We start from the raw sequence: 25424 nt of genomic DNA on the forward strand, positions 1-25424 counted from the left end.
CTTGTATGATCGTCACCTCGTTTCTTTCTGGTGCAGTTATATGGGAGTCGTGCCCTCTTGAAGTACTTGCAACGATCCCTCTGTAAGGTTAGGGCTACACAGTGACTGGCTGTGCCATCAGAAGACAAGAATCTCAAGAATAGTCAATGTGGTCGCATTGCAACCGCAACACTACAAAGTCCACAAAGCCAAACTTGTTGGGTTTCATCACAAGTATTTTTGCTATAATCAGTTGAGATATATACACGACATGAGTTGCTGTGGAGAGGGAGGTATAAGGGGTAACATTTCTCCTTGTGGTGAGTGACATACTTGCTCTGGCATACCAAGGTAAGGAGGCTTATTCACCGTGCAGTGCTCCTCTGTGAAATTTAATATGCAAATTGCCTATTTAGAGAGGAAGAGGAGTTGATGTCGGTAGCGCCACCTGTCTTAACCTCAATCCCACAAGTTATTGTCGACCATTTAACGAGTTTTGCAATATGACTTAGGAGAAAATCCAAATCAGAATCTCGATTTGCAGACACGGTGTTTCGGGGTATTGCCCCTCGTCAGTGTAAAGTATGAGATCTGATTTGGCTAGGTGAGAGACTCTGGACTGAGTTCTAAGGGGTAAGGTTTCTCCTTGTGGAGAGTGACATACCAGCTCTGGCATACCAGTGTAAGGAGGCTTATTCTCCAGGCAATACCCCAAAACACCGTTTCTGCAAATGGAGATTCTGATTTGGCTTTTCTCCTAAGTCATATTGCAAGACTTATTAAAGGATCGATAGTGACTTGTAGGATCGCTGCTTCCTATAGATGGCGTTAGAGTTCAAGTCCTCTTCCTCTCTGAAGGGGCAATTTGCATATTAAATTTCACAAAGTAGCATTGCAGAGTGAATAAGCCTCCTTACATTGGCATGCCAGAGCCGGTATGTCACTCCCCACAAGGAGAAATGTTACCCCTTAGTCCTCAGTCCAAAGATTTTCACCTAGCCAAGTCGGTTCTCATACTTTGCACTGAAAAGGGCCAGTACCCCGAAACACCGTGTCTGCAAATTGAGTTTCTGATTTGGTTTTTACCCTAAGTGATATTAGCAAGGCTAGTTAAAGGGTCGATTCTGATGTGTCAGGATGCTGTTTCCAACAGGTGGCGCTATTGAGTACGAGTGCTCTTCCTCTCTGAAGAGTCAATTTGCTTGTGAGGAGGGAGGAATTATCAGATCGCTGCTTTCATGTAAAGTCACGCCTTGAAAATGGCAGGTGTAATCTGCTCCAGTCATTGCGTTAATACTATTAGTGCTGAAAGCCTCTTACGGTGTGTTTAGAATCACAGCATAAAATGGTGTTAAAAGGGTTGTCTGCTTAAAATAAGTTCTTACCTATCCAGTGGATAGGTGATAGCTTTCTGTTTTGTGGGGTCCGACTGCGGGGACTTGCACCAGTCAACAGAATGGAGAATTTTTTTTCCAGTTGCAAAATGACGCAGCAGGTTGGATCCCTGAAATCGGCTCCATTCATTCTCTATGGGGCTGCCTGGAAAGCCTCATATGGAATGAATGGAGCAGAGGGTCAGCATGCTCACTGCCGCTCCATTATACAAGTGCCCCATTCTGCTGACCCAGCCCACCCTTACAATGAAGCAAAAGCGACACATGCTTGATACAATGTTTGCATAGAAAAAAATGGACGACCCCCAAGACCTTGCCTTGCTTTTGCTTTCATGGAAGCCACCGCCAGGCCAGGGCTCCCTGTTCACTTGACTGCATCTCCACACTTTGTTTGCTTCACCACGGATGTGTCATGTCTTGGGGGTTGTCTTGTTTTTCTTTGTATGCGTCGTGACACGCCCCCAATGCACTTTATGGCTCATTTGCATATGACTTTAAACCTTGATTTCTCAGCGCTGGCACATCGGATCTCTACAAAGCGGGTGTTATTTTTATTTCTTGTTCTAAGACCCACACAGCCATACTAATAGTTTTAGTAGTTAAATCATCTTCACAGCTTTCCTTTACAGTGAGCCTGGCTTCAGTTTTTCCGGACAAAAGCCATTCGATCATCCTGCTCTATGGCTCCTACGAGTTTCAGTCTATGACCACATAATGGCGACACATTCTCTGCAGCCCCATAGAGAATGAATGGAGAGCAGTCGGACATGTTACTGCCGCTCTGGGGATATCATTTCTGCCAATCAGTTTGAGTCCCAGTGGTCGGAGCCACTCCGATCAGCAAGTTCTCACCTCTCCTGCCCTGCCAATGCCGCAGATGGCTCACCCCTCCGGCTGCACTAATGGTTCTGTAACGTTGGCGGAGACGATGCAGTAATGTGATGCATGAAGCGGTGGATTGTTTTCTTCCAGAGCATTCAGCAGCAGCGAGTGGTTGGCGTGACCCGTAACGGAGCTACGTTCCCTCTGAGTGTGACCCTAATAAAGGACTTTCCTGATGAGGTGACGCCAGTGGACGAGTACTACGCCAGCCTCAGTGTCCTGTCCTCTATCAGCGGGCTGATCACTCTTTCTCCGGATGGAATCATCCAGGGAATTAATGGAACGTTTTCACGTTCCCTCTTTGGATATGACAGGACGCAGCTTTTGGGAAAGGTAAGAATGCTGCTTGTACTGGAGCCTTTATACCTTATTTCTCTAGTGGTTTACATTATAGAGCTGTTGTAGATTTTCTGGGGGACGCTGCACACAAAGACCCCAAATATAAAAACGCTCTGAAAGGTTTAGTGTTAGAGAATCTGCGGGAAAGGTGTAGCGTCTGCTTATGTCATCACTGCAGCCAATCACTAGTTTTAGCATCCTGATGCCCTACAGAGACCCTCACGGCTGAGACCAGTGATTGGCTGCAGTGGTCACCTGAGTGAACTGCATGTGATCAGCTGCAAGGAAGTTTTGTCCTATTTGTCTTTAGAATCTCTCTCTTTTTTCACAGAACATTTCCTTTCTAATTCCTGGATTTTACCATTATATGCGGAGTGCTGAGGACGAGGCTTCTTTTCTGTCCCCACCAGAAGAGGCACAAGTTAGAAGCAAATCTTGTGATATTATTTGCAATGGTGCTGTCGGTAAGAATGATGTCTTAAAATAAGGACATTTACTTTTTTTTTTTTTTACTACTTATTATTAATGTTAGGTACTACTTCTAATTTTTTTCTAGAATTAAAGGGGTTGCCCACTACTAGGACAACTCCTTCTCATTCCTCATGTTTGGCTCCGTTAAAGTAAAAGCACCTATACTCGCCTCCGGTATCAGCGCCGTTTTAGCGGTGTCGGCACTCGCTCTCCCGGTGCTCATGTGACGACATGTCACGTGATTCCTGAGCCCAATAAGATCTGGTGGCACTGTCTCCGCCTTCGGACAAATCAGACATCAAGAGGAAGTCGGAGAGCAGCCGCAGCCATGGCTTCCTGTTGATGTTCAATTTGTCCGGATGCAGGGACAGTGACGCCAGCTCTGATTGGCTGCAGGGCTCATGTGATGTAACAACCTATCGTGAGCCCCGATAACGCGAGTGCCGGCACCGCTGGAACGACATGGGAGGTGAGTATAGGTATTTTTATTTTAACGAGACCAAACGTGAGGAATGAGAAGGGGTCGTCCTAGTAGAGGGCAACCCCTTAAATAGCAGATGCCTGCTCCTTGCCATGATATTACATTTTTTTTTTTTTTTTTTTGTGCTCTGACTTGTAGAGAAATCTGTCCAGAAATGCAAGTCTGAGGATCTGCTGACGACTGGGGAGGTATACCAGCACCCTGCTTGCTCTATAGTACTGAGCCCGTCCTCTCCCTTATCTGCGAGGTATCCTTTTCTCTTTTAGTAATATTTTTATATAGAACAGAGAAATTGGGTACTACAGATTACATTTGTCTTGTGTTGTAATATTCTAATGTTTTTAGACAGTTTGACACTAGTTAGCTTATGACTTCTTTAAAGGGAATATGTCAGTAGATTTTTACTATGTAATCTGACAGCAGCATAGTGTAGGAGCTGAGATCCTGATTCCAGCAATGTATCAGTTTACTGGGAGCAGCAGTAGTGATAGAATCAGTTTTCTCTGTTGCTGATCTAGGACAGCTTGAAATACTGAGCCACCGAGTGTTGGCTTTCTCTGTACTTGGATATATTGACAAAAAGCTGCTAATGAGTGCTGGGGGCGAGGCTGGACTAGGAAGCACAAGCCTGCTAGTCAGATAGTGATAATCTACTGCTGATAAAACACTGATTTTACTGAAACAGCCTAGTAAGTGCCACATCACTGGATTCAGGGTCTCATCTACATCATTCTGTTCTCAGATCACGTAGCCAAAAAAACTTACTCACATATTTAATTTCAAACGGAATCTTTCATGCTTCCCGATCCAAGGGTTGCATAAATCAGAGCCTGGTTGCTCTATGGCAGCCAAGTATGTCTAACGCTGAAACACTCCAGATTTTCAAAGAATACATAATTTGAAGATTCGGCTGCAGACCATAAGGAGAAACATGACTAGTCCAGCATCGGACAAGTCCAATGATGTCTCTCCAGCCATCTACTTAACCTGCCCCTACCTATCTTAATATCAGAGAATTAAAAAATATTCCCAAAAATATGCCTAGATATACAGAATGAAAACAAATCCACTAATGACCCTGGTATCCAAAAAAAAACTATGGAAACAATCTAAATACATATATTATCCATCATTTTATTAGTATGAAAAAAATACTTACTGTATATAAAATAAATACTAATATGAAAAAAAAACTTGATGAAAAATTAGGCAGGAAGATACCAACATGTAGAAATAACGACAAGATCAAAGAACATGATCGGGCTTGAGAACACGCAGTTGATAACATATATAATTCATTGTCTGTAATAAAGTGCCAATAAATTGGAACAAAAATCAAATAAATAATGGAAGTTTATCAGAATATATATGGCTGGATGGCTGTAAGGTCATAAAAGCTGGAGGAATAAATAAAAGCCTGCCAGTCTTAGCAGTGATTTACAAGCCACTATTGCACTTGGGATATTCTCCTAATATTACCGCAGGCTTTTATTAAATCTTTTTTTATGATCTTCCAGTCGATCTTTCTTGTGGGGGGGGGGTGTACCGTGGTAATTTAAAATTGTAGCTAGGGAGCGCAGAAATTATTGTAATTACACAGTTACTAATAGGTGGTGTTTAGATTTACAGAGAATAACACTTATGAGCTAGGAATGGGGACCAAGCATCCTTTTTTTTCAGTATCGATGGTGATCTCCTAGGTCAGATTCTCACCTTCTGACTTCAGGAGGATCTGGCATGATGACATTCCACACACTATTTTTTTTATTTTTCATTCTCCCTGGAGACGAGTCAGATGAGCCTGGCAGCGGCTTACTCCCCACTGAACACACACATGCACGCTCAGCTCGACCGAATGTGCATGTTAGGGCCAGGATGAAGTTATGTAAGTAGGGTAAGATGGCAAAAGCCTGAGGTCTCTTCTATTTGACCATCTCTCTCTTATGCAAAATTACAAGTGTGTATCCTTCTCCATTTAAAATGAATCTAGTTTATTGTCATGCAGTTTTCTTTCTGTGCATGTAAATAAGAGTGTATGGGGGAAAGTCGTGTACGATGAGTGAGATGGTGGTGATGGACATCATTGTGACTCCTTCTCCTTTGCCTGCTTAGGACAATTACTGGCCACCATAAATCTGGCTATGGAGACCCTTGTACCATGAATTTGCCTACATGTTGCTTCTCACCTGGGACACCTAGACAAGATGAGCTGTGGGAGCGAGGTCAGGAGACCGAAAAGTGCAACTTACATGACCTCCTTCCAACATTGGGAATGGAGCTGGACTTGGCACCTCTTACCCACTGCCTGCAAAGTATGAACTTAACAGGCAGCCGGAGTGAGCAGGCAACAGCTAGTGCAAATAACTCCACTTTATCTTCTACTTGTGCCTCCACCGTGAAGAAAACACAGCCTCCTCCTGTGGACAATGCCTCACCTGTTACAGTACAGGTCGCTCCATCACCTGCATCTCCAGTATTCCCAGCTGTTGCTCTTCCTAAATGCTCTGATCCCACCATTAATGCCCAAAACCACGAAGATGGCACAAGCAGCACTCTACCTTGTAATTGTGCCATCACAGAACCTTGTGCACCCAGGCTTGATAGGTCACTTGTAATCTCAAGTCCTCCTCCATTGTGTCACAGCAGGCCAGTCACTGAGAAATCACAACCTTCTTCACAAAATACATCCCCAAGGCATAATCCATCCCCATTAGTCAGTGTAGTGTATCCAGACCATAATGAAGAATGTGCTGGTAATGAAGTCCCATCCAATACTATGGAGCCTGAGCCCGACAACTCCTCAGTCTTGAGACCGTGTCTTTCTGGGAACTCTTACTCAGAGCAAGAGCCTTATGACTCGCCCAATATATGTCCAGGACAAGCTTCTGGCCACGATGAAGAAGTGCAGGCTCCAAGGAAGGAGTTTTCCCATGCAACCTCTACACCTGTTAAAGATGGCAGTACCCAATCACTGATGACGCCATGTGCCAATAAGACCCACGCTCAGGAGCTTTCAACTCAATACATAAACTCGGAAATTAGGGAAGGAATTTTCACTGGAAGCTGCTATCACCGGGACGGCTCCAGACTTTGTAAGAAGCATTGTTATTTATCTGGTATGTCATAATCTGCCTTTAATTAAGAATTAGGGCTCGTTTAGATCACATGATCTGTGACGTTAAACGATCAGCCAATTAAGCAACCAGCAATCATATAAATAGGCTATTATGGCAGGAAGACCGGATCTCTCCTGCACACACAACAATCTGTAATAGATCACTGGGTCGTATAGGCTGTTATTATTCTCGACAGCACAGAGGTTATGTTTACATTGGACAATGTGCTGTCGAGAACAAGCCGGGCAATAGATCGTTTCAACCGACAAACAAAAGTTTTGCTCATTAGTCAGAAAATTGGCAGCCTGTTTATACTGCCTGATTATTGAGAAACGAATGCTCGTTCCCTATGGTTATGCAGTGTAAGGCTATGTGCTCACGTTGCAGAAATGCTGTGGAATTGTCCGCAGCATTTCCGCAACTCCCCGCCTCTGGTAAAACACATCCAGAATTCGCATGCGTTTTCCCGCAAAACACAAGCGTTTTTAGCTTGCAGAATGCTAGCGCTTTCCAAGAGATTTGAAGCATCGCTTGGAATAGTGATTGACAGGTTGGTCACACTTGTCAAGCATAGTGCTTGTCAAGTGTGACCAACTTTTTACTATTGATGCTGCCTATGCAGCATCAGTAGCAAAAGATAGAATGTATAAAATAATTAAAAAAAAAAAAATAGAGATATACTTACCCTCTGTCGACCCCCGTAGTCCTCCCAGCCCTCAGCATCGTTGCTGGCAAGTTCCGTTCCCAGGGATGCATTGCGCGAATGACCTCTTATGACGTAGTGGTCATGCAAGCGCGACGTCAGCAGAGGTCATTCGCGCAATGCATCCCTGTGAACTGAACTTGCTGGCAGCGCCCCTGAGGACTCCGGGGGCCGACAGAGGGTAAGTATATCCCTATTTTCTCCTTCGTCTCATGGGGGGACACAGATACTGTGGGTGTATGCTTCTGCCGCTAGGAGGCTGACACTGAGTGAAAAAAAGAGGTTAGCTCCTCCTCCGCAGTATACACCCTCGCCCCTATTGCGGGCGGCAATCAGTTTTTACTGTGTCCTATGGAGGCACACACAGTCTGGATCTCTCCAGACTATTTTTTTCTAGTTTACTATGAAGATGAGACAGGGGCGACGGATCCTATTGAAAGGGTCCGATCTCCCCAAACCATCAACGGGCGAGCACGCGTTGAGTATCGTCTCCGCGTATCCTTTCCCGCACCGAGGGACATCTCTGGGACTTTTCCCCAGACATCTATTTTTTTATTTTATGAAGATAAGACAGGGGCAACGCATCCTATTGAAAGGATCCGATTTCCCCAAACCATCAACGGGCGACCACGTGCGAGTATCCCTCCACGTATCCTCTCCCGCGACGTGGGACATTATGCCAGACTTAGCCCTGTCCACCCCTAGGTATTGAAACCATGGGCTTGCACAGATGCACAAGACTAGTCTGTGCGGCCCCCACTGCTCCACCAACGCTAGACGGCGGTGCTGCAAGGTGGCGGACGGTCCCTCTCCTCACCCCCTGAAGGGGTTAGATGGAGCTAGGGTGCCTGCACCGTCCTATTTTTTATCAAAGACCCCCTCACATACCTGCGCTCAGGCTGAAGAAGACCATTGTAGAGGAGAGGGTCGGGGAGGGCTCCTGCGAAGATTTAGTGGCTGGAGCCCGCAGCACGCCTCGCGGTGACCACTAGCCATGCAAGAGAAGGGCTGGATCCGTCAGGACAGGAACACTGCGCCGGTCAGTAGCGCCACTTTTGGTACCGCGCCCCCCCCCCGTCGGGTAGGGGAAAAATTGAGGCTTCGGCCGGAGCTAGGCTGCGGCCGGAAGTTCCGCCCTCGGGGCCGCGTGTCACTTCCGGCAGCCCACCCCGCACTCGACAGCGGTAAAAATCGAGGCCCCGGCTTCGGAGCACGGGCTAGGCCGCAAAGTGGGAGTACAGCCCCTAGAGCGATTTTTCCAGGCTGGTGCGCGCCACAGATGTCGGCGCGCGATTTAAAGGTAGCATCCAGGTCGGGGGGCGCAGGACTGGGGTAAGTGCTGCCCGAGAGGCTACCTCCTCCCCATATCCCCAGCAGCGGACAAATACAGCATGTCCGAACAAAAGCAAAGACGCACACGTTCTTTTACGCGGCATGCATCTCTTGTCGGGCTGCGTTTCCGCGGGTGCAGAGCAGCATTTATGCGAAGCCTGCGAATCCAAATGCGCCCAGGAGCCCTCCCCTGCGACCGCGACCAATGTGTCAAATGCCCCGGAGTGGGCCCGATCACTGTCACAGTACATGGCGTCGCTTACGAGAGCAATAGAATCCCTTCAAGCCCCAGATAGGGGCAGGGACAGGGTCTCGCCGCCTTTAGAAGGAACCTGCACTTCACAGGAGCCTCCGGCCTGCAGGGGCCACCCTCACTCCAGGCAGACCCGGGGGAAACGAATCCACACGGTGTCGCCCAGTTCATCCGGTGTTTCGGCATCCGTAAGGTCTGCTTCTCGCTCCCCGTCACCAGTGGTTGATAGCGAGCAGACCTCAGATTGCGACTCAGACGAGCCCATGGACCTGGACACTCCAGGGTCACGTGAAGCAGTGGACAGCCTCATAGAAGCCATCAATCAGTCCCTGGGGATTGAGGATGATACTGCAGCGGCTACGGGGCATAAAGTGGCATGTAAACGGGTGAAGCACAGAATTTTTTCCTCTCACCCTGACTTTGAGAACGTCCAAAATTGCTTTTTTCTCGGGTTAAAGGGCACTCGAAACGTTATCCGTTTGCTCCGGACCTCCGTAAACAATGGATGGAATCCCCGACAGTGGATCCTCCGGTTTCACGCCTGGCCACTAAGACCCTGTTATCTGTCCCTAGGGTTTCTTCGATTAAAGATCCCATGGACTGCCTTATTGAGAGCCTAGGTCGTTCAGTATATGAGGCGTCAGGGTCTGCACTCGCTCCCTCGTTCGCAGCAACTTGGGTAGCCAAGGCTATGATATCATAGTCAGAAACATTAAACAAGGTCGCGCAGGAGCAGGATCTACCTGCAGAGATCTCGGAGGTCACATGTCAGATGACGATAGCCGGAGATTATGTATTGAATGCGTCTTTGGATGCGGCCAATTGCTCAGCACTTGCTGCCGCTAATGCAATCTCTATCTGAAGAGCCCTGTGGTTGAGGACATGGCGGGCCGATTCTACTTCCAAGAAGTCCTTGACTTCCCTGCCTTATCAGTGCGGCCGCCAATTTTTGTATCAATTTATCTCCGACTCCACAGGAGGAAAGAGCGGGTTTCTCCCTCAACAGAAGGTTAAATCGTTTTTTCGTCACCCGGTTCAGGCACGTTTTCGGGCCTTTCACAGTGCCACTGGCCATTCTAGGCCGGGCGTGACGGCATTGGTCAGGTGGTGGGCGCTAAGCAGCCTGAGCCTGGTCCGGGACCCGAATAGGAGACCGGTCCGGGGTCATGCGTTAAAGGACTCCGGGGGGACTACGGGGCCCAATTCCGCCACCTCAGGCTGCCCCAATCAGGATAGGGAGCGGCAGGTCATATAGAGCCAACCCATTGGGGAGAATGCGTGCTCAACAGGCCAGATCGAGGGGACCCAGATCCTAAGGATCATCAGCCAAATGACTCGAGGTCTTTACCAGATGACACCAGCAAAGTGGGCGGCCGCCTACTCTGTTTTCACCACGTCTGGGCCAACATCGCTCACGACGCATGGGTAAAAGAATTGGTGTCCTCCGGTTACAAAATAGAATTTGTCAGATACCCTCCAAGATGGTTTTTCTTTCCCGGCTTCCCAGGGTGGATACCCAGGTAAGGGCTCTATTGGGAGCCATCAAGTCGCTCCTGCACAACGGAGTCATTGTTCCAGTGCCGGAACACAGAAGAGCTCAGGGGTTTCATTCCAACCTTTTTGCGGTTCCCAAAAAGGACGGGTCTGTCAGGCCTGTTTTTTGGACCTGAAGCTTCTGAACAAATTCATCAGGATCAGACATTTCCGGATGGAGTCTCCGTTCAGTCATAGCGGTCATGGAGCAGTGAGAATACTTGGCCTCAATTGACAGCCAGGACGCATTTCTGCATATTCCCATTTTTTCCTCCTCATCAGAGGCGGCTACGCTTCGCCATCAGCGTTCAGCATTTGCAGTTCGTAGCGCTACCCTTCGGGCTAGCCACGGCTCCCAGAGTGTTCACAAAGGTTATGGCAATTGTCAGGGCCACACTACATTCTCGAGGCATAGTCATCTTGCCTTATCTGGACGACCTCTTGGTCAAGGGCCCGGCAATACGGGCATGTGAGGAAGGTGTCAACATCACGCTAGATATTCTTGCCGCTTAGATGGTTGGTCAATGCAAAGAAATCATCCCTTGTGCCAGCTCAGAGGATCTCCTTCCTAGGAATGATCTTCGACTCTTGCTGAAGGTTGATAATTCTCCCTCAGGAAAGGGCGCTAGTCTCCGGCAGGGAGTCCGGACACTACGCCAACCAATCCCTCATACCATCCGATCCGCGATATGGATCCTAGGGAAAATGGTGGCAGCAATCGAAGCGATAACTTTCGTCCAGTTCCATCCTTCACCCCCTGCAGCACGCCTTGTCAGCCTGGGACAAGAATCCTTTCACGCTCGATCGGCGGTGCAAACTGTTCTCTCAAGTCAGGCAGTCGTTCGGATGGTGGATAACCAGTTCTTCTCTTGCCTAGGGGAAACCTTTCCCCCCATGTCATGGGCTGATAATGACAATCAACGTCAGTCTCCTCGGTTGGGGAGCGGTGTTTTGCCACCACACAACCCAGAAACGGTGGTCGCCACAGGAGGCACGCCTCCCGATCAACTTATTGGGGATACGAGCAATTCGGCTGGCTCTGCTGAAGTTTCATCACTTTCTAGCAGGCCTCCCCGTCCGGATTCCATCGGACATCGCCACGGCGGTGGTTTACATAATTTGTCAGGGGGGCACCTGTAGCAGAACAAACATGCGCGAGGTGGAGCACAGTCTTCAGTGGGCCGAAGCAAACCACTCGGTGATTTCGGCTGTCCTCATCCCGGGGCGTGGAAAATTGGGCGGCAGACTTCCTCAGCCGGCAGGGTCTTGCATCCGGAGAGTGGTCTCTACATCCCAAAGTTCTTCAACAGATTTGTCAACTGTGGGGAGCTCCGGATGTGGACCTAATGGTTTCCAGAGTGAATGCCAAGGTGCCCACATATGTCGCTCGGGCCAGGGACCCGCAGGCATTCGCGGTGGACGCGTTGGTTCTACCATGGAACCAGTATCGCCTCCCATATCTATTTTCCCCACTGCCACTACTCTCGAGAGTCAGCAAAGGGATCAAGACGGAAGGGGGGCCGGCGATTCTACTTTCCCCAGACTGGCCCCGTCGAGCGTGGTACGCAGATCTAAGGCAGCTGCTCGCCGATGTTCCTGTGCGCCTGCTAGAGCGCCCAGATCTACCGTCTCAAGGGCTAATTTGCCACCCGAACTCAGGGACCCTGTGTTTGACAGCAGGGCCGTTGAATCTTGGATTCTAACCCAGGCAGGGTTCGGGAGCAAGGTGGTCGCTACAACGATTAGCGCCCGGAGGCCTGCTTCAGCATGAATTTACGACCACACCTGGAAGATGTTCTTTGCTTGATGTCGAGGCCGCGGTGTTTCTCCGCTAAGATTCTCGATCTCCAACATCTTGGTTTTTCTCCAGTCGGGCTCAGAGAGCCCGGATAGCTCAGTCGGTAGAGCATTAGACTCGGGCTTTGCCCCAGGTTTCCGCAGGAGGCAAATGTCGGCCTTATCCGTCCTGTTCCAGTGCAGGGTTGCTACCAATTTGCAGGTAAAAACTTTTCATCCGGGGAGTGTCCCACTTGATACCTCCCTATGTGGCGCCGATGGACGCCTGAGTTCCTAACATGGTCCTAAGTGTTCTGCAGGAAGCTCCATTGGAACCGCTTCAGGATATCTCTTTGAGGTACCTTTCCTGGAAAGTTGTTCCCCTAGTGGCCATCACTTCCATCAGGCGGGTTTCAGAGCTGGCGGCTCTATCCTGCCGAGCTCCGTTCCTCACTTTCCATAGGTATAAGGTGGTCCTCAGACCAGCCCCTCTTTTTCTGCCGAAGGTCGTGTCCTCTTTGTCACATCAATGAGGATGTTGCTTTGCCTTCATTTTGTCCAGTTCCAGTGCACAGTGTGGAAGAAGGCTCTTCACACGTTAGACCTGGTAAGAGCCCTCCGGAGGTACGTGTCACGGATGGCACCCTTTCCTCAGATGGGCACGCTGTTCGTGCTCACTGAAGAACGCAGGAAGGGACTCGGTGCCGCAAAGTCGACCATAGCCAGATGGATTCGTTGGACTATTCAGGAGTCCTACTGCATTAGAGGCACGCCGATTCCGGCAGGGATCAGAGCGCACTCTACCCGGTCGGTCGGCGCTTCGGCACCAGGCTTCGACAGAACAGGTTTGCCAGGCAGCAACCTGGTCCAGCCTGCACACCTTTGCCAAACATAATATCCATACTCGGGCCTCGGCGGATGCAAGCCTGGGTAGAAGGAGTCTCCAAGCAACGGTGGCGCACCTTTAAACAGGAGGTGCATGTAGCTTGGATCGGTGAGTCAATCTCCCACCCAGGGACTGCTTTAGGACGTCCCACAGTATCTGTGTCCCCCAATGAGACGAAGGAGAAATATGCATTTTTGTGAGTACTCACCGTAAAATCCTTTTCTCCGAGACGCTCATTGGGGGACACAGCACCCACCCTATTAGCCAGTTGGCTCTTGTTTAAATGAATGTGTTTACTTATTTGATATAAGGGTGGTGTTTTCCTTTGGACATGTTGTACCTGTATTAAGGCTGATTTTTTGTCCTCCTACTGCTTTGGCACCAAACTGATTTCCGCCCGCAATAGGGGCGAGGGTGTATACTGCGGAGGAGGAGCTAACCTCTTTTTTTCACTTAGTGTCAGCCTCCTAGCGGCAGAAGCATACACCCACAGTATCTGTGTCCCCCAATGAGCGTCTCGGAGAAAAGGAATTTACGGTGAGTACTCACAAAAATCCATGTTTTTATTTTAATTCTATTTTTTACAGGAATATGGTACCCAGGGCATGGAGGAGTCTCCTCTCCTCCAGACCCTGGGTACCTTCCACACATGATACGCTCACTTTTCGCATGGTGGGCATAGCCACATGCGTAAAGCGAGCGTCTCAATGCAATCCTACGGCGGCGGAATCACCGCGATTCCGCAGAATTAATGGACATGCTGCAGATTCTTCCGCAATGCGATTCCGCAGCAGAAAAATCTGCAGCATGGGCACAGCATTTGTGGATTGCACTGAAAATCAATGTGATGCGTTTTGTTAGCATTTTTTAAACGTTTCTACAGCGGCCAAACCGCTGCGGAAACACTTAAAAAATGCAACGTGGGCACACAGCCTAAGTGCACCCTTATTAGAGTGCATAGCTATTGTTGGTGTATTTGACCTCTTGTATCAAGACTGTTTGAGAGGAAGAATAGTGTTGTTGTCTGTAGATGTAAATTAGAGTTCTGCTGTCTTTTTCAAAACTACCCTAAAAAAATTACAGTTGCTATGTAAGAGCTAAACTTGATATTACAGACCAGATTCTGTTAGGAATTGCATGGTTGGCCGGTTATTTGAATAGTCGCCATGCAAAGCTGTATTTCTCAGACGCTACATTTGTGGACATAGGGAACCACGGATGTACGCTACACCAAAAGGCTGACACTAAAGGGGGCTTTACACATAGTGATATCACTAAAGCGTCACCGATTTTGTGATGCAGCAGCGATATCGCTACGTGTGATACTTACCTCCGACTGGCTATCGCTGATTGCGCGAGATCGTCCACGTACATTTCTCGTCGTCGGCTTCCTGCTGGCGCCGACGAACGAGCTATGGACGCGGGCGGAAGACTGCGGTCATCGCTTTGTCTGAAAGGTAAGTACGACCGCCGAGCATCGCTACATCGCTGGTGAGATCTGCCTGTGTGGCAGCTCACTAGCGACCATTTAGCGATGCACCAGTGATCCTGACCGGGTCGTATCATGGTCGGGATCGCTGGTGCATCGCTAAATGTAAAGGGGCCTTAAGAATTACAACCTAAAGAAAAATGTTGGCTCCACCTCAGCTGGCTGCACTCGCCTACTGGCATTAAGCTATTTTGATTAGCTTAAGTGTCACGATGGAGGCACACATGGGTCCGAAGTCTCAAGACCAGTTTCTGCCAATAGTGTAGTTTACTATTTTGTTCCTGTTTTTTCCTTTAGATATTTAAATATAGGGGAATGACCTGTGTGTGGTCTTGACCAAAAAGATGGAGCGTGCAGTTTTCCAGGGGTCATGCGGTATACTCTCACATCTGAATGGCAGGACCTTGTCTTCTCCTAACGCTGTTGGCATTCAAATACTTTTGCGAACGGTCCTTGCACTTGGTCTCCTGCCTGCCCCCCCCAGCCTGGTGCGTTGCATGGTGTGAAGACCAAGGTCAAGACCTGGACTACTGGATCAAGTCTCTAAAGGACAGCAGAAGAGTAGATCTTAATCCAATATCCCACTGTGTAGTGCTAACTCCTGGCCCACATCCTCTGCTGCAGTCACTCCTCGCTAGCCCGACATAGTCCCTCTTGGGTTCTTCCCATGTCCTTTTTTTTTTTAAAGCCTTCTTCTGCTGATGCAAATCTTTTGAGATCACCCCTTTTGGCTTTTTCTGTCCTGTTTCTCCTCACCTTCCTGCAGTTGAATCTTCAGTTTGGTTTAACCCTCTGGTCCCTCAAAGGCCAGATCTCAGCCATGTCTATTTTTTCAGAGAAATAGAATCATAGAAAGGATTGCAATTGGTAAAAATAAATAATTCTTCCCACCATGGAAGAATTATTTTCTTTTCTTACCTTGCTGGTTTCCTATTGTTTACTCTGTCGCCTCATTGGGGGACACAGAACCATGGGTGTTATGCTGCTGTCCACTAGGAGGCGACACTATGCTTAATCTGAAAAAGATTAACTTTGGCTCCTCCTCTGCAGTATACACCCCTGGACGGCGTCAGCCTTCTCCAGTTTTTGCTTAGTGTCGCAAGGAGGCACACCTGAAGATTTTTTATTCTTTACTCCGTTTTTTTTTTTTTCTCTCGACGGATCACAGATGAAGAAAAGTGGGTCTCCAGCGAGACTTCCGGCATGGCTCCCTCCTTGGCCCCCTATTATGGGATGCCCAGTTGAAGTGGAGATGGTTATTCCCCATGTCGCTCCTTCCCCAGTCCCTCGGGTACTGGTTCGAAGTCGAGACCCCCCTCCTTCCCCAACCCCTTTGGAGTCTGGGTTGAGGTCGAGGCGAGGATGAAGACCCCTGATGGTGACAGACACACCCTCCTTAATCCCCCTCTGGGGGCGTTAAGTTGAGACGCCTCAGGTAGGGTCTATATAAGGCAGGATTCTGCAGCTTAAACAGCCGGGGACCCCAACCCCGCTGCGGGCTCCTGTTGGGGCCGGGGGAGAGTGCAGGCAGACATGGCACATACAGAGACAGGGCTGCCTGCGCCACGTCTCTGCGGCAGCACCGGCTCCATAGCGCCTCAGGGGGACCCCATACGGACACCGCTATCGCTGCTGGCCCCACCGCTACTGTCTCTCAATCCGGGGGGGGTCTGGTTCAGATCTGACCCCCTCCCGGACATCCACGCTGCACTGGAGCCCTCCTGGGCATCAGGCCTCTAATCTAGACCGCGGCTTCGGCCCGCCCCCTGGATGACGAATATGACACTCTCTAGTGTCATAGAAGGGGCGGATCGAGGCAGAAAGGGCGTGTTTTAACATAGCCCTGCGCACCCTTTTCAGCTCTCCGCCCCCTTCTCCTCCTCAGCGTCCCGGTAGCCATCTTTGCCGCAAGCCATCTCTGATAGGACGCCCACAGCAACATCAGCAGTCTCTGGGGGGCACAGGACTGTGATTTGTCGACGCTGGACCTAGGGGCAAACTGGTGGGGTAAGATCACAGCTGGGTTCTATTTACTCAAGCTGTGAATCTATATTATCTATAAGGCTCTGTGGGTTTCCTCTGCATAGCCACCCCTGTAGGGTCCCTGATAGCCAGCCTCTGTGCACTATGCCAGGCTCAAGAAAGAGAACCAGGCAGGACTGTTTTTATGCATTCTGCACAGCCTGCAAAACCACTCTCCCCAGTGGTAGCACGTACCCGCATTGCCGGGATTGCATCCAAAACACTGGGTCAGAACCCCAGGAAGCCCCTACTAATGCTTCAGCGTCGGCTACCACGCCGGAATGGGCTACTCAGATGTCGCAGTCTATGACACAGTCCATAGATAATCTAACCTCCATGCTGCCGCAGGTTCTGCAGGGTCATGTCTCTGCTATGAACGTTACCCAGCAAAAGGATAGCTTGTCTCGGGAACATGTCGTTTCCCACACTCACAGACGTAAGCGAACCCACAGGTTGCGGTCATCTGCGTCATCCCATAGCACACGGTCATCCCCCTCCAGGGAGAGACACCGTGATTCCAGGTCACCTAGACCGTCCCCTACCAGAGACAGACAACGCAGATCCCCCACAGCGATCTCCGACCACAGCAGACCTCCACCCCAGTTCGCCCATCAGGGATCGCCTTAGTGACACGCAGGATTCGGAAGGCATCTGTGACTCCAACTCAGACAAGAAAACGGAGAGGTCTGCGGTACCTTGTCCCCTTAGCACTACAGTGCTAGTTGAGGACATAGTCTCTTCCATCCCATCCATCGGGTGCTGGAAATTTTTGATCCAACCCCGGAAGCCCCAGAACACAAAATTTGCTTTGAAAGTGTCCTGAAACCACCTAAGGTCTTCCCTAATCACCCGAAGTTTCAGACGATACTTACTAAGCAGTTCTCGCAGCCTGAGAAGAAATTTGCCAATCGCAAATATTTGGAAGCAAGGTACCCCTTCCCACAGAAGGACACCAAGGGGTGGACAGACCCACCCGAAGTGTACCCCCCAGTCTCTAGGCCATCAGCGCAGACCCTACTCTCACTGCCAGATAGCTCAACCCTCAGGGACACAGCAGACCGGCAGGTAGAACTCATGGCTCGTTCAGTTTTCGAAGCGGCAGGGGCCTCCCTCGCCCCCGCGTTCGCTTCAGTTTGGGCGGCCAAGGCCTTTCTGGCTTGGGCCAAAGCATTGCAAGATGGTCTTCAAGCTTCAAATCCCGGGCTTTTGGACCAAGCGGTTCAAATAGCAGTGGTAGCAGATTACATGCGGTGTAGCGGGGATAGCAGCAAACGCCATCACGATCCGGCGTATCCTCTGGCTGCGGGAATGGAAAGCGGATGCGGCCTCAAAGAAGTCCCTCACGCATCTCCCGTACCTTAATGGACGGCTTTTTGGTGAAAAGTGGGACACAATGATATCCGACGCCACTGGGGGCAAGAGTACCTCTCTCCCTCAGCTGAAACCTAAACGCACGTTTAAACGGCGTAACCAAACACGATTCCGATCCTTTCGGAATTCATCGGGCTGGTCTGTCTCGCGCCCAGCACAAAATCATAACCGCTCTCCACGCAGGGACAACCCACGGGCGGCACAGAGGCCGGACAGGACCTGACAGTCGAAAGCAGGCCAAGCGAAACCCAAGGGAGGAAAACCTCAGAACTTCTCTTCATCATGACTCACGAACTCCGGAAGACACCCCACCAGTAGGCGGGTGACTTCTACTCTTTCAGCAAGTCTGGCTGCCTATTACAGAAGACAGGTGGGTCAGGGAAATAGTGTCTTCCAGATACAAGATAGAGTTCACTTCCAGTCCACCGAACCGGTTCTTCCCCTCTGTTCCACCAAAACCACCAGACAAGGCTCGTACCTTCCACCAAGCGGTCTCCTCTCTCCTTCAAGCAGGAGTCGTAGTAACGGTTCCCGTGATCGAACGCTTCCGAGGGTTCTACTCCAATCTATTCGTAGTCCCCAAGAAAGGAGACAGCGTCCGGCCCATACTAGACCTGAAACAGCTCAACAAATATGTACGGGTCCGTCATTTTCGCATAGAGTCCCTTCGGTCCATCATTGCGTCCATGGAGCAGGGAGAATATCTCGCCTCCATAGATATACAAGACGCATACCTGCACATACCAATTGCTTTCGACCATCAACGGTTTCTCAGGTTCGTGATCAACCAGGACCACTACCAGTTCGTGACTCTCCCGATCGGACTTGCCATGGCTCCAAGAACGTTTACCAAGGTCATGGCAGCTACCATGGACGTTCTACACTCCAGAGGCATTGTAGTCGTTCCATACCTGGACGACCTTCTCATCAAGGCTTCCACCTTCAAGGACTGCGAGGACAGTGTCTCAATTACAATCGACACTGAGTTGCCTGGGCTGGTTAGTCAACCTACAAAAGTCATCGACTACCCCGAGTCAGGCCCTGACCTTCCTGGGGATGCTATTCAACACTTCCAGGGGTCTGGTGCTCCTCCCCATGGACAAGACACTGGCTCTCCATCTGGGAGTTCGCATACTCCTCCGCAATCCTCCCCGATCCCTTTGGTTTGCCATGAGTGTCCACGGCAGGATGGCAGCAGCAATGGAGGCGGTACCATTTGCCCAGTTTCTCCTCAGGCCTCTTCAACTTGCCATCCTCAAGTCTTGGGACAGGAATCCCTTCTCCCTCGACAGAGAATTCCGGTTGACATCATCAACCAGGAGGTCCCTACACTGGTGGCTCAAGCCAACTTCGCTTGCAAGGGGAAAATCCTTTCTCTCAGGTCACTGGAAGGTCCTAACCACCTATGCAAGCCTGACAGGTTGGGGTGCGGTGCATCTACATCACAGGGCATAAGGCAAGTGGTCACCAGCGGAAGCGACCTTGCCCATCAATATTCTAGAAATTCGGGCCATCTTCCTGGCACTGAGAGCCTTTCATAGCTTGCTGGCAGCCTCACATAAGGATACAGTCGGACAATGCCACGGCGGTGGCATATGTGAATCACCAAGGCGGGACCCGCAGTGCCCAGGCGATGAGAGAAGTGGCACATATCCTCCACTGGGCGGAAGAGACGAGGTCGGTACTCTCAGCGGTCCACATTCCGGGGTCGACAGCTGGGAAGCCGACTTCCTCAGCAGACAAGGAATGGATGCGGGGGAGTGGTCTCTTCATCCCGAAATTTTTCACCAGATCTGCCATCGCTGGGGGACCCCGGACATGAACCTAATGGCATCCCATTTCAATGGCCAGGACACGCGACCCGCGGTCGCTCGGAGCGGATGCCCTAGTGCAGGACTGGACCCACTTCCAGCTTCTGTACATTCTTCCACCCCTCCCCCTGATCTCCCAAGTCGTGAGGAAGATCAAACAAGAGGGAGTTCCAACCATCCTGATCGTGCCGGACTGGCCCAGACGTACATGGTACGCCGACGTCGTGCAACTTACAGCAGACGCTCCTTGGCGTCTCCCCAACCATCACGACCTTCTGTCACAAGGTCCGTTCTACCATCAGAACTCAGGGGCTCTCAATTTGACGGCGTGGCCCTTAAAACCTGGGTTCTAACCCAAGCAGGGCTCTCACCAGACGTCATTACAACCATGATCAGGGCAAGAAAGCCAGCCTCTGCCAAGATTTATTATCGTACCTGGAGAGCTTTCTTTACCTGGTGCGAATCTCGTGGACATGTCCCACTCCCTTATTCCCTCCCGAAGGTACTTGGTTTTCTTCAATCGGGCCTGGACGCCAGGCTATCCCTATGCTCGCTTAAGAGCCAGGTGTCAGCGCTTTCAGTGCTTTTCCAAAGGCGTATTGCTAACAAGCCGCAAGTAAGGACTTTTCTCCAGGGAGTTTCCCGATTGATTCCCCCCTACAGACGCCCACTGGAAACGTGGGACCTCAACCTGGTCCTGACAGCGTTGCAGGCACCACCTTTCGAACCCCTTAAAGAAGTCCCACTCCGCATTCTGTCACAGAAAGTGGTTTTTCTGGTGGCAACCACCTCACTGCGCAGTGTGTTTGAATTGTCTGCACTCTCCTGCAGACGGCCTTTCCTAGCTTTTCACCAGGACAAGGTGGTTCTCCGTACAGTACCATCCTTCGTTCCGAAGGTTGTGTCCACCTTCCACCTCAATGAAGAAATTTCACTGCCATCCCTTTGCCTGGTTCCGGTTCATAGAGTGGAGAAGGCTCTGCATACGCTTGACCTCGTCAGGGCATTGCGTATATACGTGTCTAGGACTGCACCCTTCCGGAAGTCTGATTCCCTTTTCCTTCTTCCGGAAGACGTTCGCAAAGGTCTGCCGACTTCCAAAGCTACCCTTGCCAGGTGGATCAAGTCCACCATACAAGAGGCTTACCGACTTAACAATTCGCCTCTTCCGGCCGGTATCACGGCTCACTCTACACGGGCAGTAGGGGCCTCCTGGGCCGTTCGGCACCAGGCTTTGGCACAAGTGTGTAAAGCGGCCACTTGGACTAGCCTGCACATGTTTACGAAACAGTGTTCATACCCAGTCCTCAGCGGATGCGAGCCTGGGTAGACTGGTTCTGCAGGCGGCAGTGCCCCAGGTTTAGGGGCCTGCTAGCACAATATTCGTCCATTGCTTCCCACCCAGGGACTGCTTTGGGACGTCCCATGGTTCTGTGTCCCCCAATGAGGCGACAGAGTAAAGGAGATTTTTATGTGCTCACCGTTAAATCTCTTAGCCTCTAATTGGGGGACACAGCGCCCACCCTGTTGCCCCTACGGGCCATTGTTACGGTTGAGTTCTCATATTGTTCTTTGAGCTCGTACATAGTAGCCTTCTTACAGGCATGGTTATGTTATTTCTGTTATGTTCCTCCTAATGCTTTTGCACAAAACTGGAGAAGGCTGACGCCGTCCAGGGGTGTATACTGCAGAGGAGGAGCCAAAGTTATTCTTTTTCAGATTATGCATAGTGTCGCCTCCTAGTGGACAGCAGCATAACACCCATGGTTCTGTGTCCCCCAATTAGAGGCTAAGAGAAAGAGATTTTACGGTGAGTGCACAAAAATCTCCTTTTTTTTCTTGTGTATATAAGTGTATACCTTGCCTTCTCTCTATAACCCATGACTAATGGCGCTACTATTGCGCCTGAAAAGCGTCAGGTGTTTTTTTTTTTTTTTAACAAATTTTTAATATGGCTTGACACTTCAATAAAGTTTTTTTGATTTTAAGCTACTGGTCAATGTGCCGTATACATCCCTCTTTCTTTTTCTGAGTAGCTTGGTTGCCAGTAGGCGGGTGTAACCTGCTGAGGAGGAGCCAACATTTGTTTTTCTTTGTGTTGTAATACTTAGTGCCAGCCTCTTGGTGGCAGCAGCATACGCCATGGTTTCCTGTGTCCACCAATGAAAGCTACAAAACAGGGATTTCATAGTAAATACAATAAATATTTTTTCCACGCTGATCTTGAGGAGGTGATTGGGGTTGAGTGCAAGGCGCCTGATTAAGAAACTCGCGCCTCTGAATTAGGTTAGGCGTGAAGTGGCATCCAGCTCGCCACAAATCTTTCACCAGGGTCTTGATATTTTTTTGCTCAGCCTTGCATAGCACAAAAATATTGCAACTCTTTATGCCAGAAATTTTGAATAAAAGCTTTGATTATTCAGAGCCGTCCTATAATGTAAAGTTGCTTTATGGCTTCCACCTTACACAGCAAAACCTGATTCTTTTTAATCTGAGAGCACCATTATGTAAGGGCAGAAAGGCTGATTTCAATGTGTCACTTGCTGGTCTGCATGCTGTCACTTTGATACAATCACAGTTTCTGTGCTGCAGATCTAGCAGTGCTCGGAATGCTGAGCCCTGTATAACCCCGCCCACACTACTGTCAGCTTTCTGTGTATACTGTATATTGACAGAAATCTGCTAATCAGTGGTGGGAGGAGGCAGGAGACACCTAGTCTTGTAGTGATCCTCTCCTGCTGATAAAATACTGTATTGTACTGTAATATTGTATCGAAAGAGCAACACCTAGCCTAGTAAGTAACACATAGCTGGAGTCAGGCTCTCTGCCCCTACATCATGCTGCTCTCAGATTACACAACAAAAGCTGCAGTGATGAAAGATTCCCTTTAAAAATCAAAATCCCTGTTCAGCTTTTGTTCTTTTTGTCGGGATGTCTGAGTTTACAACAGCAATAATAGAAAAGCCTCCAGCTCTGTTCTTCGGCGTAGACATGCTAGAGTCCTGATTGACCCAGTTGTAAGTCAGTGGGATCCGACGTACGACTGATCAGCCATCGCTGGAGAACAGATGTTCTACTGATGTTCGCAGCCTTAGGCCGGTTTCACATTAGCGCTTTTTAAGCGCACGCACGGCCGGGGGTAGCTCCGCCCCCGAGCCGGCTCTCTGCCCGGCGTGCCCGCCCCTTGCTTGTAGCGCCGCCTCCTAGCGCACAGCGGCGCCTGCGATCGGCGCACCCTATCTTTAGCATAGGGTGCGCAGATCGTGCGCAGGCCGTGCGCTAGTTGCGCTTTGACCTGCGCTGCGCACTTTTGACGGTGCGCCATGCGCGCCAAAATCAAACTTTTCGGATTTTGGCGCGCATGGCGCACCGTCAAAAGTGCGCAGCGGAGGTCAAAGCGCAACTAGCGCACGGCCTGCGCACGATCTGCGCACCCTATGCTAAAGATAGGGTGCGCCGATCGCAGGCGCCGCTGTGCGCTAGGAGGCGGCGCTACAAGCAAGGGGCGGGCACGCCGGGCAGAGAGCCGGCTCGGGGGCGGAGCTACCCCCGGCCGTGTGTGCGCTTAAAAAGCGCTAATGTGAAACCGGCCAGGGTTCACTTTCCAGCATTATTTTTAAAAAGTCAAATGGAAAAAAAAAAATAGACATGATGCCTATTTAATTTCTTTTCTTTTTTTGGTGACCTGCAGATATTCAGTTGGATGTGCATGCTGCGTGCTGCTCTGGCTTTCCATTATTCAATGTTTGGGTTTGTAAAGATATGATGCAGGGACAGAGAGAAGCCATTGCCAGAACTCGGCTTCTGCTTTCCAGTTTGGCTAGTTCATCGCAGTCCCTTCTGGAGCAATCTGAGCGCAGTCTTGGAGAGGTGGGTGCCAACACTTAGGAAACCATCTACAGACTAAGACAAGGTCTGCAATGATTCACGCATCTATGCCAACCAAGTGACTAGTGTAGTAGTAATCCTGTGCAGCGTTACCACCACAGCCGAGCATCCTGCAGTAGTGATGAATGAGTATACTCGTTGCTCGGGTTTTCCTGAGCATGCTCGGGTGTTCTCCGATTATTTTGGCGTGCTCGGAGATTGTTTTTGTCAAAAAGTAGCTGCATGATTCCCGAACAGGCAATCCTCACATGTACTCAGGCTGTCTAGCTGTCACAAATCATGCAGCTGAGACGACGAAAACTAAATCTCCGAGCACGCCAAAATACTCGGAGAACACCCGAGCATGCTCAGGAAAACCTGAGCAACGAGTATACTCACTCATCACTACTATCCTGCACATGTTTGGTGACTGGGGTAATGCTTTGGCTGTGACAGCGAGTGGTGAGACAACATCTTCATGTCACCACTACAGTATATACTATTGCCGTTTATGTAGTTTATGACAACTGTTCACATGTGGTTCCTTCTTGTGCATATTTGGTTGCAAAACATTTTGTAAGTGTATACAGTGCCGACAAAAAAAAAATCTTTCTAAGATCAATGAAGCAACAAAATCTTAACATTCAAGGATTTTATTGTGGGTATTTCATTGCAATTCTTATTTAGTCATTAATTTGTATTAATTAGTTTTTTATTTTACTTAGGTCAGTTTTGCTCTTAGACAGTTTTTCATTACCTCTCCCATTGTGTCACATTTTAAGAAGTGAAATCATGACGCAGATTTTACATGGAAATATTTTTTTTTTTGGTGACACTGTATCTTCATAAAAATATACACAGCAGGTACAGATATTTATCTATGTTAATGCTTTTTTTTTTTTTTAAATTATGGAATACGGTAACTTAAAGGCGTCGTTCTGAACTAACTTACTGATGACCTAGAGAGCACACAGTAGGCTGACATTTACTAATTTTCATAGCTTTAAGCTTTGCTGTTGCGTCGACCGGTTCAGCAGAGTCATGTCCTCATTGGATGGGAAGGGGTGCAATGACATATGGCCATTATAATATACTGCTGCAGTCCTGTATAAGGCAGCTCACTCCATATACATATACAGTGGCATGGAAAAGTTTGGGCACCCCTGGTCAAGATTACTGTTTTTGTGACCAGTTAAGCAAGTTGAAGATGAAATGATCTCTGAAAGGCCTAAAGCTAAAGATGACACATTTCCTTTGTATTTTAGGCCAAAAATATAAAAGTATTTTCATCTTTTACATTTTAAAAATTACAAAAAGGAAACTGGGCAAATGCAAAAGTTTGAGATAGTACCTAGTCGCACTCCATTTTGCAAGTATCACAACTTGTAAACGTTTTTTGTAGCCAGCCAAAAGTCTTTTAATTCTTGTTTGAGTGATTTTCATCCATTCTTCCTTGGAAAATTCTTCCAGTTCTGTGAGATTCCTTGGTCGTCTTGCATGCACTGCTGTTGTGAGGTCTAGCCACAGATTTTCAATGATGATCAGATCAGGGGACTGTGAGGGCCATTGTAAAACCTTCAGCTTGGTTCTTTTGAGGTAGTCTATTCTGGATTTTGACTTGTTTTTAGGAACATTACTAATTTGTAGAAGCTATCCTGTTTTCAACTTCAGATTTTTACAGATGTGTTATGTTTGCATCAAGAACTTGTTGAAATTTC

At 49.1% G+C, this 25424-nt stretch overlaps 1 protein-coding gene across 5 annotated transcripts in view; it reads left to right on the forward strand.

The window, feature by feature from the left end:
• The window catches only part of PASK (PAS domain containing serine/threonine kinase), a 119454-nt gene that overhangs the window by 29124 nt on the left and 64906 nt on the right, over positions 1-25424 (forward strand). For 4 of the 5 annotated variants that reach the window (XM_073581203.1, XM_073581201.1, XM_073581204.1 and 1 more), the window contains exons 7-11: positions 2346-2588; positions 2926-3058; positions 3685-3793; positions 5659-6662; positions 23531-23709. In XM_073581203.1, the coding sequence (XP_073437304.1) occupies positions 2346-2588; positions 2926-3058; positions 3685-3793; positions 5659-6662; positions 23531-23709 (1668 nt within the window). The remainder of the gene's footprint in view (positions 1-2345; positions 2589-2925; positions 3059-3684; positions 3794-5658; positions 6663-23530; positions 23710-25424) is intronic. The other variant, XM_073581202.1, reaches the window with a different exon arrangement.

Source organism: Dendrobates tinctorius, unplaced genomic scaffold, assembly GCF_039654945.1.
Source record: "Dendrobates tinctorius isolate UK_male_01 unplaced genomic scaffold, ASM3965494v1 ptg000069l, whole genome shotgun sequence".
Lineage (NCBI taxonomy): Eukaryota > Metazoa > Chordata > Amphibia > Anura > Dendrobatidae > Dendrobates > Dendrobates tinctorius.